Source organism: Bactrocera latifrons, unplaced genomic scaffold, assembly GCF_001853355.1.
Source record: "Bactrocera latifrons isolate USDA-ARS-PBARC rearing strain unplaced genomic scaffold, ASM185335v1 scaffold_47, whole genome shotgun sequence".
Taxonomy (NCBI): Eukaryota; Metazoa; Arthropoda; class Insecta; order Diptera; family Tephritidae; genus Bactrocera; species Bactrocera latifrons.
The window spans coordinates 10149-24094 of record NW_017537123.1 but is presented as its reverse complement, the minus strand read 5'-3'; the positions used below and the strand labels follow the sequence as shown (position 1 = coordinate 24094).

The 13946-nt window shown below is 34.3% G+C and overlaps 8 protein-coding genes across 15 annotated transcripts in view; 5 read left to right on the top strand and 3 right to left on the bottom strand.

Annotated features, from left to right (window-relative positions):
- Window positions 1-153: 153 nt before the first annotated feature.
- On the top strand, window positions 154-1048 carry LOC108973337 (protein lethal(2)k10201). Its single transcript, XM_018940554.1, has one exon. It carries the CDS (start codon window positions 334-336, stop codon window positions 925-927), a length of 594 nt encoding a protein of 197 aa, XP_018796099.1. The 5' UTR covers window positions 154-333; the 3' UTR covers window positions 928-1048.
- A 2-nt stretch (window positions 1049-1050) lies between these two features.
- Window positions 1051-1553, bottom strand: LOC108973338 (dolichyl-diphosphooligosaccharide--protein glycosyltransferase subunit 4). 2 transcript variants are annotated; one of them, XM_018940556.1, is made up of 3 exons: window positions 1444-1553; window positions 1152-1295; window positions 1051-1090 (listed from the first exon to the last, which is right to left on the bottom strand). In XM_018940556.1, exons 2-3 carry the CDS (start codon window positions 1250-1252, stop codon window positions 1072-1074), a joined length of 120 nt encoding a protein of 39 aa, XP_018796101.1. In that variant the 5' UTR covers window positions 1253-1295; window positions 1444-1553; the 3' UTR covers window positions 1051-1071. The 2 variants fall into 2 exon arrangements, with proteins under 2 accessions (XP_018796101.1, XP_018796100.1); XM_018940555.1 differs by having other exon boundaries at window positions 1054-1093.
- A 760-nt stretch (window positions 1554-2313) lies between these two features.
- Window positions 2314-2936, top strand: LOC108973302 (DNA-directed RNA polymerase III subunit RPC10). Its single transcript, XM_018940494.1, has 2 exons — window positions 2314-2548; window positions 2609-2936. Exons 1-2 carry the CDS (start codon window positions 2408-2410, stop codon window positions 2792-2794), a joined length of 327 nt encoding a protein of 108 aa, XP_018796039.1. The 5' UTR covers window positions 2314-2407; the 3' UTR covers window positions 2795-2936.
- On the top strand, window positions 2799-3639 carry LOC108973299 (yrdC domain-containing protein, mitochondrial). The gene has a single exon (XM_018940489.1). The coding sequence runs from the start codon at window positions 2844-2846 to the stop codon at window positions 3591-3593; it is 750 nt and encodes a 249-aa protein (XP_018796034.1). The 5' UTR covers window positions 2799-2843; the 3' UTR covers window positions 3594-3639.
- LOC108973300 (mitochondrial inner membrane protease subunit 2) lies at window positions 3476-5172 on the bottom strand. Of its 4 annotated transcripts, none has more exons than XM_018940490.1 (3): window positions 4407-4679; window positions 3879-4329; window positions 3476-3615 (listed from the first exon to the last, which is right to left on the bottom strand). In XM_018940490.1, the coding sequence occupies exons 1-2, from the start codon at window positions 4498-4500 to the stop codon at window positions 3908-3910; spliced, it is 516 nt and encodes a 171-aa protein (XP_018796035.1). In that variant the 5' UTR covers window positions 4501-4679; the 3' UTR covers window positions 3476-3615; window positions 3879-3907. The 4 variants fall into 4 exon arrangements, with proteins under 4 accessions (XP_018796035.1, XP_018796037.1, XP_018796036.1 ...); XM_018940492.1 differs by lacking the exon at window positions 3476-3615 and adding an exon at window positions 5112-5172 and having other exon boundaries at window positions 3637-4329; window positions 4407-4571; XM_018940491.1 differs by lacking the exon at window positions 3476-3615 and adding an exon at window positions 4825-4885 and having other exon boundaries at window positions 3637-4329; window positions 4407-4571.
- LOC108973297 (lysM and putative peptidoglycan-binding domain-containing protein 3) lies at window positions 5150-10277 on the top strand. Of its 4 annotated transcripts, none has more exons than XM_018940487.1 (5): window positions 5150-5241; window positions 5298-5526; window positions 5584-5911; window positions 9016-9155; window positions 9236-10277. In XM_018940487.1, the coding sequence occupies exons 1-5, from the start codon at window positions 5201-5203 to the stop codon at window positions 9263-9265; spliced, it is 768 nt and encodes a 255-aa protein (XP_018796032.1). In that variant the 5' UTR covers window positions 5150-5200; the 3' UTR covers window positions 9266-10277. The 4 variants fall into 4 exon arrangements, with proteins under 4 accessions (XP_018796032.1, XP_018796033.1, XP_018796030.1 ...); XM_018940488.1 differs by having other exon boundaries at window positions 9208-9298; XM_018940485.1 differs by having other exon boundaries at window positions 9016-10277.
- LOC108973296 (26S protease regulatory subunit 7) lies at window positions 5584-7648 on the top strand. The gene has a single exon (XM_018940484.1). The coding sequence runs from the start codon at window positions 6258-6260 to the stop codon at window positions 7557-7559; it is 1302 nt and encodes a 433-aa protein (XP_018796029.1). The 5' UTR covers window positions 5584-6257; the 3' UTR covers window positions 7560-7648.
- A 2434-nt stretch (window positions 10278-12711) lies between the features above and the next one.
- The window catches only part of LOC108973289, an 11362-nt gene continuing 10127 nt past the window's right edge, over window positions 12712-13946 (bottom strand). Inside the window, exons 6-7 of the mRNA XM_018940460.1 lie at window positions 13135-13262; window positions 12712-12935 (exon numbers count right to left, since the gene is read on the bottom strand). Of these exons, the coding sequence (XP_018796005.1) occupies window positions 12767-12935; window positions 13135-13262 (297 nt within the window). The 3' untranslated portion in view covers window positions 12712-12766. The remainder of the gene's footprint in view (window positions 12936-13134; window positions 13263-13946) is intronic.

The window sequence follows — 13946 nt, the reverse complement described above, 5'->3', positions numbered from 1 at the left end:
TACTTCAGTGGGTATAAGAATGTGCATATTCATACTTACATACATATGGCCATGTGTACTATACACTATATGGAACAGATTGTTAGGTTTCGGATAAAAATTAAATTGAACAAACAGATTTGCTAATACTTATGAACTTTTAAAGACCTATTTTTCATACAATGTTAAAGAGTGAGCGAAACTTGATTTGAGATTTAGAGGCTTGGCAGCCCTTTTAATTTATAACAGTAAATTCACTAAACTTAATTGCCCATACCGTTGTAAAAGTATTTTAGTTCGTTCCTTAGTGCCTAAGTTACGCTAAAAATTTGTATAAAAAAGTTTTGAAGTAAAATGTTATCAGTTGCAGAGATAATAAACTTATTAAACAGTATTCCAGTTGGTTACAAATCACCAGAGGATAGCTGTTTTAATGTCGCCAATCAAATGTACATACCAGAATACAAAAAACTTGGTGTCATAACTGTTGTCAATGAATTACAAGATAATTTGCCAGAGGCGGACGAAAATTATTTATTTTGTGACTTGCCTGGATGCCAAATTGCATTTGAAAGCTCCGCTTCCTACCAGGCTCATTTTTACAATGTACATCGACATTTATGTTCTGTTTGCCGTCGTTGTTTGCCTACAACGCATTTGCTGTGCTTGCATATTTTAGAGTGTCACGATTCCTATTTTATTATTCGCGCAAAACGTGGAGACGCTATGTATTCATGTTTTTTGGGAGAATGTAAAGTAAAATTTCCTACACCAAAGCAACGTAGAGAACACTGCATCAACAAACACAAATTTCCCGCTAATTATAGGTTTGAACAATTGTGTGGCAAACCATATAAAAGACATACGAAAAAACCATCCAAAAGTTTTGAAGCAAATGAGATAGTCGATGACATGGATGTTGTTGCCGATATTCGTAACATGAAATAAAAATAAAAAAAAAAATAATTGGCTCATCAAAGGCGCACTGAACTAAAAAAAAGCTAAATAATAATCCAAAATGTATTTATTTATTCCAAGGTCCATTTTTTTTAAATAAATATTATGAAATCTGCTATGTATTTAAGCATATTTTTATTTTGTCTTCGCCATGCTTCTGAAAGAAAAGATAATGAGCAAACATTTTGTCTCATGTAATTTAAATAAATTCTTACTTGTTAGAGTTGGCTGAGATATAGTGGTAAGCTACCACTAAAAGGAATAGGAAAACACCCAAAACATTGGAAAAGATAGCCAGTTGAACGTCGCTAATCATTTTGCACAGTTAATTCTTCCCAAACTGCAAGCAAAACAGATACCTGTAAAGAGTGATGTTTAAAATAAGAGAAAAAATGACACGTCGCATTACAAAAAAATTGGTTGCAAAAATAGTACTAAATGGAAGCCTAAAATCTATTCAAATCATAACTTTCAATAAAAAGTAAGAGACATTTATGGCAAACATACCACTTTCAAGTTAATTATTTGATGCTAATATTAACAAAAAAAAAATCTTAGCTTTCAGAGCACAACCGGCGTAATGTTTTATAATAGTGATGAGAAAGTCGATTTTATATACACTTTCTGATTTTCTGTATCGATACTCATGTAAGTATTATCGCTAAGGTTTTCGAAAGCAAATGTCACAAAGCATAGATAACTCTACGGTTATTGTGTAATGGAAGGAATACACCCAAACATGTCATCCAATCAGTGGACAAAACTCATACAACTGCCTCATGTACGTAACAATCAGTTGTACAATTCGATGAAATTGGTACAATAATTGTTGCGTGTATGCCTTTCATAAATATCGCTGTAGTTACACGATCAAGAACTTGCTTTTGACTTGATCACACCCAACTTGATTATCAATAATAGTTTCAAGATGCCGTTGATACCGGTGATACCGCACCGAGTTCTTCAAAATTTTGAATGAAATTAATAGTAAAATCGATTGATCTACATAAATTTTGATATCATTCAAGAATATAATGAAATATTCATATTCCCGACAATTACATGTCGTAATCGTTGACAACACACATTTCAGGCCTCGTGAGAATGGGTACTTGTATTTGAAAGACGGCATGCCACAAAGAAATCGATGCGCAAGTAAACAAAATTCAGCTTTTCTTCATAGCCGCAAAAGTTGAAAGATGGATACTTTTCCCCAAAAAAAGTTTTTGTATTGTGTCTGAAAATTTGTAGCAAATAGAATAATCTACCTTGCAACAGCTATAACTTTTATTGTTTGATGATTATAGTCAAACGTTGGATCTGTTTGTTTGTTATAATATTATCAAGATAACAATAATTGCATGTATATATTGATAGTAAGTTGTCAGCTGGTATTTAAGAAATGCTGGTATAAAGAACGTGCTTAAAATTCAGCGAAATAATTGTAAAATATCAAATGAACTTTTGAATTATGCTATTATTCTGTCCGACTTGTGGCAATATATTAATGGTCGAACAAAATACAACAGGACACCGCTTCACTTGTAGTACGTGCCCATATATTTGTAATATCAGGCGAAAAACTTCTACACGAACGTTTCCACGTCTTAAGGTGAGCCAATTTTGAAAATCGCTGTTTATCTTATTTTCTTAAATCTGTGTTAATTTATAGGAGGTTGATCATGTTATGGGTGGTGCAGCCGCTTGGGAGAATGTAGATTCGACTGATGCCGAGTGTCCCACTTGTTCTCATAAAAAAGCTTATTTTATGCAAATGCAAACTCGATCTGCCGATGAACCTATGACAACATTTTACAAGTGTTGCAATCAACTTTGTGGTCATAACTGGCGTGATTAAATATACAGTTTATGTGTTAAAGTTGCACATGTTCTAATAATACGTTGGAATGAATACAAGATTATCGACGTTTCTGAACGTTTTCTATCACCGCAATTATAGACACGATTTATCGACGTCCGTAAAAATGCTACAACCTCCAGGAAAAAAAATATACAAAGTCCATGATATAAAAGCGTTGCATATAGCAGTTGAATGTATCTTAGATGGAGAGGTAATTGGTTTGCCCACAGATACTGTCTATGGATTAGCGTGTAATGCGAATAATGAAAAGGCCATTCGAAAACTGTACGACATAAAAGGACGCGATTGTTATAAACCAGTGGCTATATGTGTAAAAAATCTAGAGGCCTTTCGACGATACGGAATTGCAGACCATTTAAATGACTTATTACTTCAACGTCTGCTTCCGGGTCCTATTACAATAATCATCGAACGTTCTAAGCATCTTACTAATCGTTTTTTAAACCCCAACACAACAAAAATTGGTATACGTATTCCACAGTTTTCTTTTATTCAGGAATTATGTTCAATATTTAGTGAACAACCACTTGCTTTAACTAGTGCAAATCGATCCGCCGAACGTAGTAGTCTAAATATAAATGAATTCGAATCCTTGTGGCCCAATCTAGGTGGAATTTTTAACGCAGGCCCCATAGGCTTAACTGAAGACAGACGTTCTGGATCAACTGTAGTAGATTTATCTCAGCCAGGTGTATATACAATAATAAGAGAAGGGGTAGCTCTTAAAACTACTGTAGATGTGTTACATGAATTTAACATAAAACCCATAATATAAATTATATTAAATAAAATGCATTCTGGAAAAAAACAAAAACAGAAAATTTGCAATAATTTTAATTTACAATAATTATACGTACTTCAAAAGGTGTAAATACAACTCTAATTACTTTCATAAACCCTCAAAAATTAACTTGAAATTTTTAACTGTTTTTCAAACATTCGCACACATATGTTCTTCAAATTTATAACATTCAAACTGTAGTTTAATTTTATATACATATAACACTTTCAGGACTCTTAATTAAAGCTGGTATATCACTGAAAATTGACGCGAAAGTACCTTGAACTTCACTGCCCTATTTAAGGTTACTATTGACTGTAGTAACTTGCTGACTTGGCTATTTGGATGGGTCTACGACGTCGAGGTAACTCAGTTTGTAGTCGACGCCAGCGTTCCGGAGGCCAAACAATGAACGTCGCTCGAGCCGTTAATAAGCCCTGCGCTACAGGCCCGAAAGTGTTACTATCCAGCGAATGGCCAGTGTGGTCCCCTTCTACCCAACAATGACCTTCTGGTATACGCACTATTTCATGTTTGTAACCCAAAGTGGAAACGACATCACCCTGTAGTCCAACTATACGCTTTATTATCTTTTGTGCGGGGTCCTTCGGAGAAATAAGTGAAACGATATCGCCGCGATCCACGTTGCATGTACGCACAGCCCAGCGAGATAGGAAAACGTAATCTGTTTGGCTGGCATCTGGGTTAAGGGCTGGTTGCATAGATATTCCTAAAATATTTTTCGACACACTCTTAGAAAAAGTAATTTGTTCACAACGAATATTTAAAAATTGTGTTAATATTTACCGTCCACTCGAGCCACATAGCCTACACAATCCAGAAACGTTACACCAATAGGAATCCCTAGCAGTACAGATTTTATAAATTTACGAAAGGCCATTAAACAAAACGTCTGCGAAAATTAGCAGCACCTCTTCCACACTTATTATTGGTATGCTAATATGTTTTTGTCTATATAAAATATACATATATAAAGGGTATTTTTATTAGATTTTGTAATAATTTCCAAGTGGAGCTAACAGCTCCATTTATTCTTCGACTATAAACGTAGAAATACGTATGTACATATTCTTATCTAAGAAAAGTTCTGTTTGTTTCATTCACTAATGTTTTTAAAACGTCAATTAATAGTTGGACGGTTCGTGTAATTTTCAAATATATGTAATGATCATTATGTATAAAAATGAATATCAAAGCTTTGTACTATTAAATTAATTCGAATCCACAGATTGTTTTTTTTATTTCTATGCAAACATTAAAATGACATACGCGAGTAGCTTCAATTAATAGCAGAAAAATTGTGTTACCCTGTATACGTGTTTCATTTGCACTGTATCACTGGGGCAAAATAAAAATTAGTGTTACAGTTTCATTGTAATTACACGTAAATTGAACAATATAAAATTAAGATACGCGCTTTTTTATTTGGATTTATTTATTAACTAGTAAATTTATAAACTTTTTAAATTCAAAATTGGTAAAGAATTTTACCCATATTTATCACATCACTTCTTATTGAATGCGAGAGTTGTAGATACAAGTTACCAAGGTTTATTTACATATTTCATGTTTAAACCTTAATGAGCGAATATACATATAGCTGTGCAATGCGTAGGCAACGGTAAGATAATATATTTTTAATTAAGGTATTAATTCTGTGAATCAAATATTTAATAGGAGAGTGAATCTATCACCTAGCTATTATAACGGTGCGTCTTATTCTGCCAACACATCATATGCTCCACTAAATAAAGATTTGGATGATGAGAATCCTGTTGAAATGGAGAGGTTGCCACGCATTGCAAGTTTAGAAAATAGACAATTGCATAGTTTTGAAAATACTATTGAGGCTAAAGTGGAAGTAGGTGATTCTTTACAAGCATTGGCTTTACGTTTTCATTGTACAGTAAGTCATTGTGTAAATATTAATTCAATCAATACATGTATTATAAAATTACAACAGGTTGCAGACATAAAACGACTTAATAAGATTGATAAGGATAACGAAATTTATGCGAGGAAGTTTGTAAAAATTCCAGTAACGCCACATTCGATATTATTGGAAACATTACCAACAGTTCACAAAAGTGGGAGTAATAGTCCATCTCAAAGTGAACATGAATCAGGCATAATTAGAAACCCTTTGAAGGATGCTAACTTTATGTTAGGCGAAAAACTGATAATAGCTTCTGTAAATGCTTCTGGTAATAATAATCCGCAAAATGTTGACACCAATAAATCAGTTTTAGCCTCTACATTGAGGAGCAAAGACAGTGCCTACTTGGAAAAAGGTGAGTACAAATATGACATTTTAATTATCAATTTTGTATATATACAAATTCACAATACTTGTACATCATCTTTATATTTTAAAGTAATTCACCAAGATATATTTTATTATTTTTATAAACTACATTTTTTTCGAGTGAAGTGCGTAAGTGGAAAATTATTAAAACTAAATTTTCTCACATATTTTTTATGCCCAGCCTGTATGTTTCATTCTCATTTGTTTAATATTTTGCCATAATTGTCGTTGTTCCACGAAATGTGTTGACAGCTCAAGTTTTCAATTTGTATAGTCATTGCTGCGAGAAGTTAAATAGATTTTCTTAAATTAGTTGAAAACGAAGTTTCAAAATGCCGGATTATTTGGGAGATGACCAACGAAAAATCAAATCGGAAGAGTTAGAGGAGAAAGAAATAAAGTCCTTGGATGAAGGTGATATTGAGCTACTGAAGACATATGGCCAGAGCCAATATCATAGGGCTATCAAAACTATTGAGGAAGACATCCAGAAAGCTGTTAAGCAAGTAAACGAACTTACTGGGATTAAAGAGAGTGATACTGGGTTGGCACCTCCAGCCCTCTGGGATTTAGCAGCGGATAAGCAGATACTTCAAAATGAACAACCTTTGCAGGTTGCTCGTTGCACAAAAATAATTAATGCCGATTCGGATGATCCAAAGTATATCATAAATGTAAAACAATTTGCAAAATTTGTTGTAGATCTGGCTGATTCTGTGGCGCCTACAGATATTGAGGAAGGCATGAGAGTCGGAGTTGATCGTAACAAGTACCAAATTCATATTCCATTACCTCCAAAAATTGATCCCACTGTCACAATGATGCAGGTGGAGGATAAGCCTGATGTCACGTATAGTGATGTTGGAGGTTGCAAGGAACAGATTGAAAAATTACGTGAGGTAGTAGAGACTCCTCTGTTACATCCTGAAAAGTTTGTCAATCTAGGTATTGAGCCCCCAAAAGGTGTATTGTTATTTGGACCACCAGGGACTGGTAAAACTTTATGTGCTCGTGCCGTAGCTAATCGGACGGATGCTTGTTTCATCCGTGTGATTGGTTCAGAGCTGGTACAGAAATATGTAGGCGAAGGCGCTCGAATGGTACGAGAACTTTTCGAAATGGCGAGGTCGAAAAAAGCCTGTCTTATTTTCTTTGATGAAATTGATGCGATCGGTGGAGCACGATTTGATGATGGTGCAGGGGGCGACAATGAAGTGCAGCGAACTATGCTCGAATTGATTAATCAGTTGGATGGTTTCGATCCCCGTGGAAATATTAAAGTTCTTATGGCTACTAATAGGCCAGATACTCTTGATCCGGCATTAATGCGTCCGGGACGTTTAGATCGTAAAGTGGAATTTGGGTTACCTGATTTGGAGGGACGCACACATATATTTAAGATTCATGCCCGGTCAATGTCTGTAGAGAGGGATATACGATTTGAATTACTAGCTCGGCTTTGTCCGAATTCTACGGGCGCTGAAATTCGTTCAGTATGTACTGAAGCAGGTATGTTCGCCATACGTGCACGTCGTAAAGTTGCAACTGAAAAAGATTTCTTAGAAGCAGTCAATAAGGTGATTAAGAGCTATGCTAAATTCAGCGCTACCCCACGTTATATGACATATAATTAAAAAACATGAATAGTGTATATTTCAATGGGATGTTTTTCATTGTAATGAGTATTTGAAATAAATAATAAAATAATAAGAAATAACAATAATTTGTTTGAGGTAAAAATCATACAAATTAGGTGCACGTATTGTTTAATTTACTTCCGGACAAACTAATACATTATTTACACATAATATCACTGGATGGGGCATTGGGAAATTTGTGACTTTGGTAATTGTAGTAGTCAGTCATCGAAGTCACATACTTGTTTGGAACGAATTTTGTATGTTGCGAGTTATTTCTCTAAATGTTACGCAAGAATAAAAAGAAGATTTTTCCTTTAATTTGATGAGAAGATTTTTACTTTATGATTGGATGGTGCCATCATTGGCAATGCACACATCCGGTTAGACGTGTGAGTCACTGCATGTCAAGGTCTAGGATAAGTAGAAATTTAACCTGCTACAATATCAATGAACAGCGTACGAAGGAGTCAATGAAGGTGTTAATAACTCCACTGTGAATGGTGTTCAATGCCTGTCTAAAATGGGTCGCGTCCGAAATTTGTTCGGAATATTGCTGTACCTCTTCGGTGTGTTGGAGTAATGTACCCCAGACGTTCCTAGAGGCGGTTTCTCTTCCAAAATTTGGTCGGAATATTGCTGCATCGCGTCGGTGTGTTGGATGAATGTAGTATAGACGTTCCTAGTGGCGGTTCCTCATCAAGCAAGCGACTTCAGTGAGGGTTTCTCGATCGAGATTGCTATCGATGGTGATGTCAAGCGAGCTGCTACAGTTACCAATATTTACCAAGAATTCTGCCGTTACAACAACAATAACAACCAATAATTCTGGTGGGCTAAGGGGTTAAGCGAGTTGAGCTTATTGGGCATTCAAAGAGAGAGAGAGTATGTGAGTGGCAGACAAACATGTCTAAAGTCAGTTCCGTTCGTAGTCTGATCATGGTACTGTTTAATGTCACCAACCTAATTAAGGAAAGATCTCTTCAAGTTCCAAGAAGCATCCACTTCTAACAGATGACTGTAGGGAAACATTCCAGCAGAAACCGTTTTAGAAGCGGTAGCATACAGGATAACTTTACTGTACCTCAATCTTTTCAAAATATTTTAATCGAACATTGACATAAAAGTATTCTATTCTTCAACAATGAATTGAATCGAAATTTATTTCATTTTGCAAAAAAAAAGCCTCCGTTTGGGCTTTTTGCAGGAATTAAATTAAATTTTTAAATCTTTTTTGTGTTTTCCTATACTTTTTTACTTAAAATGTTGCATTTCACAGCCTAATCGACGGGTTAGAAATTTATACAGGCGTCTTGAATGAGCCTTTCATAGAAATAATGGGAGGTAACCTGGTTGCACAAGTAACCAAGAATGATGTTGGGATATATGAGTACTAGTTGTTAAGAAAATTAGTCTAGTTGATTAATAATTAATAAAAAATTTTTTTTTCTAGAAAATCATTCTACCAATGACTCCACGGCATTATTAGAGGATTTTCTTGATGATGATTTTGCGGATACATATGTACGACCTATCCGAGGGCCCTCAATAAGTGCACTACATTGGTCTGGTTCTGATGGAGACATGACTTGGGTATGCTTGTTTGTTGTAATCTTGGCTTTATGTTTTGCTATACCATTGATAGTTGTGATTTTTTGGACCCATCCACACAGCAGTGGCAACAACAATGCAACAACAAATAACTGACATAGTTTAAACGCGAATGACAAATATCTTTAACGGTATAATTATATTATAATTTATATTATAATTTATATATAAGTATATGAAGAGTCCTTCAAAGTGATTCTTCAATGTAAAGATGTCATACAGCTGCAAGCACTGAAATAGTAGTGGGTGTTAGTGATTTACATATCTGTGAGTTATGTAAAATGCCAAACAGTTTCAGCATCCATTTAAATGCAAAAGTGGATCATATTTTCCAGACTATGTTTATTACTAAAAATATTTAGGTTTGAATATGTACAAGATATGTTCATTTACAAAGATGTGCTTATGTATGAAAATTGTTGGAAGCAGTAAAATAGTAGTAAAGTACAAAATTTTTTTTTTTTTAAATACTGAAGTGTTTTTGAAAGTTTCGTCTATAGGAGATCTTAGTGCTTGGTAGCATGACATGATTTTTGATAACGGCAATACAGAGTTTATGTGCTGAATCTGGGACCATACTCTGTATTAGGGGAGCGCCTTAGATACTGAAGGGACCCTTTACCGCCATATAGAACAATTTTCGACATGTCTGTGTACAAGATGTTCCGTAATTTCTCAATCGTCCAATTCAGGTGTCCTTTGGCGAATTTAAGAGGACTCGTCACAAGATTTTTTTTAATAATGATACTTTTCGAGGACTGCGGACTTATAAATTGTAGAAGTCTTCTCACTGTATGAACACCGCATTCCAGGTTCAGTTCATTCCGAATCTCCATAGCTGACCTTCTAGGTCGAGTCTTGGCACATCTTACAAGTATTCGTGTACAATTCTCAGAGAGAATCCATATTGCTTTTTTCGTCTTTTTTTTATAAATAATTGCATTGTGAGTCGTTGTGGCTTAACACCCAACAATTCTTTCCACTCCCTTGTAGGATTTATCGTTGTTTATGACAGAGTGAATCCATTTCCGTTTTTCTGCTTTTTACATTGAATAATAAATAAAAGATCAGGAAACTTACTTTTTGTTTGATAAAATTAAATTTTTTTAGTGAGAATTATCTGTTTGCAATCAGCTCACCGTTCAGTACTATTCTATTGCTCGCTCATAAAAACAGATATACCAATAAAATTGACTTTAAAAAAGTAACGGTAAGTGTTTCACACTTATTGTTATGTATAACAGGACCGTTTTACTTCAGAGAATATAACTAAAGTAATGATCGACGGCAATATTATAAAAGAAACAAAATTTAAAGCAAAACTCTCTTTGCCAATAGGCACTACTATTTCAATGCTCACAACTGTATGTACATCCTTACAATTCATAATATACTTGAATATAGTAATGTGAATCTTTTGCACACATTTAATAATAGGTTCTTAACAAAAATCGCCAGGATTATAACAGGTAAAATAACTATTGTAATATACAAAAATAAATAACAATTTAAGAAGAAAAATTATTATTTTACTGCAAAGTGCCTTCATCGTTTTTCAATCTAAAGTGGTGTATGTACTTGTTTTTATAAAACTTCTTGTTTTCAATCAAATTTTACAATAAGAATTTAAACTTTTTATTAAATATATCGTTAGTTAGATTATGTGAAACGCTTTTGTAAATAATAACTATATAATTAGGGATCTGTCTATTGTGAGTGGCTTTAGTTTTTAATGAAAATTGTAATAATATAATATATGTTATAAATATCATCGGCTCGTAAAGTCTCATAAAAAGTGAAATAAATAAGAATTTGAAAAGCATCTAAAATCTGATTAGTATTTGTTTAATATACCTTTGTTTTGTTCTCCAAATTTGTTCCATAATAAGGATACTCATATTGAGTGCTCGTTGAGAAATATGGATATGGATTTGGTACACTTTAAAACACGTCTTATTTGCCTGCAATCCAGAAGAATGTGTACTTGATACTTTCAGTCCTTTTTAAAGAGTTGGGGGTCAAAATTGGACTACAGGCGTATCATCGCTTGCTTTTAGGTAAAATCATATATTTCAAATTCAACACATAAAATTCCTATGCCGCAGTGTGAAAATCACCATATAGCACAATTGATTGAAGAAATCGCACAACACGGAATCGTTCGTTTGGTATCTAACGGCTCGAAGAGGTTCTTCACCATCCTGACGGAGCTTTTGGTATTGCTCAACGTTAGTTTACACAGTCGTATTAGTTTTGCCAGGATACCAAATCCAGACAAAAGAAGCTTTAAGATCGCCGTTAAGGTGATGCGTGTCGATTCTCTTTTCACTGATTTTTTCCAAGAATTGGAGCATGGTCAATATCTGGTCAGTTGTTGATTTTCCAGGCCTAAAGCCACACACTTTCACACAATACGCTCGGTAGAACTTCATATGCGTTGTTGAGGAGGTTTATCCCACGGTAGTTGACGCAGATTGTTGGGTCTCTCTTTTTGTGGATTGGGCAGAACATACTTAAATTCCAATGTTGTTGTTGTTGTAACGGCAGAATTCTGCCTAGTTGAAAGTCCTTGGCTGGATAAAAATCCGGGTCCGTTCCGGTTTTCGTAGACCCGACTGTCGTGGGAACGGATTAAATTCCAATCGTTTGGCATGCTTTCGTCCGACCATATTTTACAAAAAAAGCTGATGCATGCTCCTCCTTAGCAGTCCCGCCGCAGTGTTTGAATAGCTCGGCCGACAATCCATAGGCCCCGCTGCTTTGTTGTTCTTCAGACGGGCACCTCAGGCGGTTCTATAAAATGTATGGTCCTTTGAATGTTAGTGAAGTCATGTTGGAGTTTTAACACCGTGGATTTTGATTCGTCTATAACGTTTCCTTCTTAATTCATAATTACCATTATACTTTATTCAATAGTTTATATTACGATAATTTAATGTACATATGTATGTATATGGGGCCGGGGTTTTCTAGTATACTTCTTATATATACATATTGTAGATGTGTACAAACATACATTTGTATGTACGTTATTGTTGTTGTAACGGCAGAATTCTACCGAGTTGACAGTCCTCGGCCGGATAAAAATCTGGGTCCGTTCCGGTTTTCGTAGACCCGACTGTCGTGGGAACGGTATGTATGTACGTAGGTTTGCCTGATTGACAACTGCAAACATATCATCCCCACCATTTCTGTTAAACGCAAAATAATAATGTTTCTATAAAAAGTTCCCAAAGGCAATTAAAGTCTTTATAATTCGGAATTAAGTTTTATTTGGTATAATTATTTAACTACATTTAATTTTTAAACCAATAAGCAAATTTATATTAAATACGATAACCTAAATAATACTTCAATTGACAATATGTAACCAACAAGAAACAGAACAGAAACAGAAGCTGATTCAATGGCACGGAGTTATCAAAATATGTATTTGGATGCCTGAATATAGAATTGCGTGTTATATAAGTATCTACAGACGTAAAACATATCTACATACAATATCATGTGTGTAGTAGAAATTGGCAAACATATTTAGTTTCGTAAAATAGTTTCCAAACAGTTGTGAAACTTCAGGTGTTTTAGAGAAATGTTTATTTAAACTTTAAATTCTCAAAGAAAGCGATATTACTTTTTAGCATACTAACACGGCGTAACATATTTGTGGTATTTTTTTTGCTATTATCTTCACAGTTAGCGGTGCCCTCTGGTGAAGATGTTTTCGTTTTGTTGGTTAAAATATCCATATTTGCTGAAGGATCGCTGCAAGAAGAGTACAAATGCTTTATATAGCGATTTACCAATTCGGTATATTATACATTAAAATATTCTTTTAAATAGTACAAAACGATTGCAGACTCATATATTCTGAATTCATTTAATTCGTGTTATGACTTAATTTAAAAATTAATTTTGTATATTAATATTTTCGCACTATTTTGGGTTAGATGCTTTCACTTACGTTTCTAGTGACGATAAATCTGATGCAATGGTAGCGTCTTCTGTCATTTCCGGAGCTGTTACCATATTTTCCGTCTGTGTTGTCAGCGGGTTGTTGAGTTTAACAGCTGTAGAAGGCATTTTTTGGATCTGTAAAAATAAAAATTACTTATTGACTATTTCAGTTGAAAAAATAGATATCGTAGGCATAAGGAATTCAAACCCAAGAAAGGTACAAATTGGGTATTGCATATTTGCATTTGCTGTGATATATTAACTATTGCAACATTTCTTTCTCCAAAGTAAATATTGACTTTAATATAGGCTTGAAATACAAATAGAGGTATATGGTATATTATATCTTATATGAATGTGACAATTTCTACAACTATCAAATTCATACATTTGATGTTGTTTAGAAATAAATATATTTATAGAGTTTATTCAAAAGTACCGACTACGAGCATACTTATATATCTATATTCTACACGATTCACTCTTCTGTTCTATCTTTCTAAGTGCTATTAAATGTGAAGGGATAGTTATGAATACGTTTTTATACTCTCGCAACAAAGTTGCTAAAGAGAGTATTATAGTTTTGTTCACATAACGGTTGTTTGTAAGTCCTACAACTGAAAGAGTCAGATATAGGGTTATATATACCAAAGTGATCAGGGTGACGAGTAGAGTTGAAATCCGGATGTCTGTCTGTCCGTCCGTCCGTCCGTGCAAGCTGTAACTTGAGTAAAAAATTAAATATCATGATGAAACTTGGTACACGTATTTCTTGGCTCCATAAGAAGGTTAAGTTCGAAGATAGGCAAAATCGGCCCA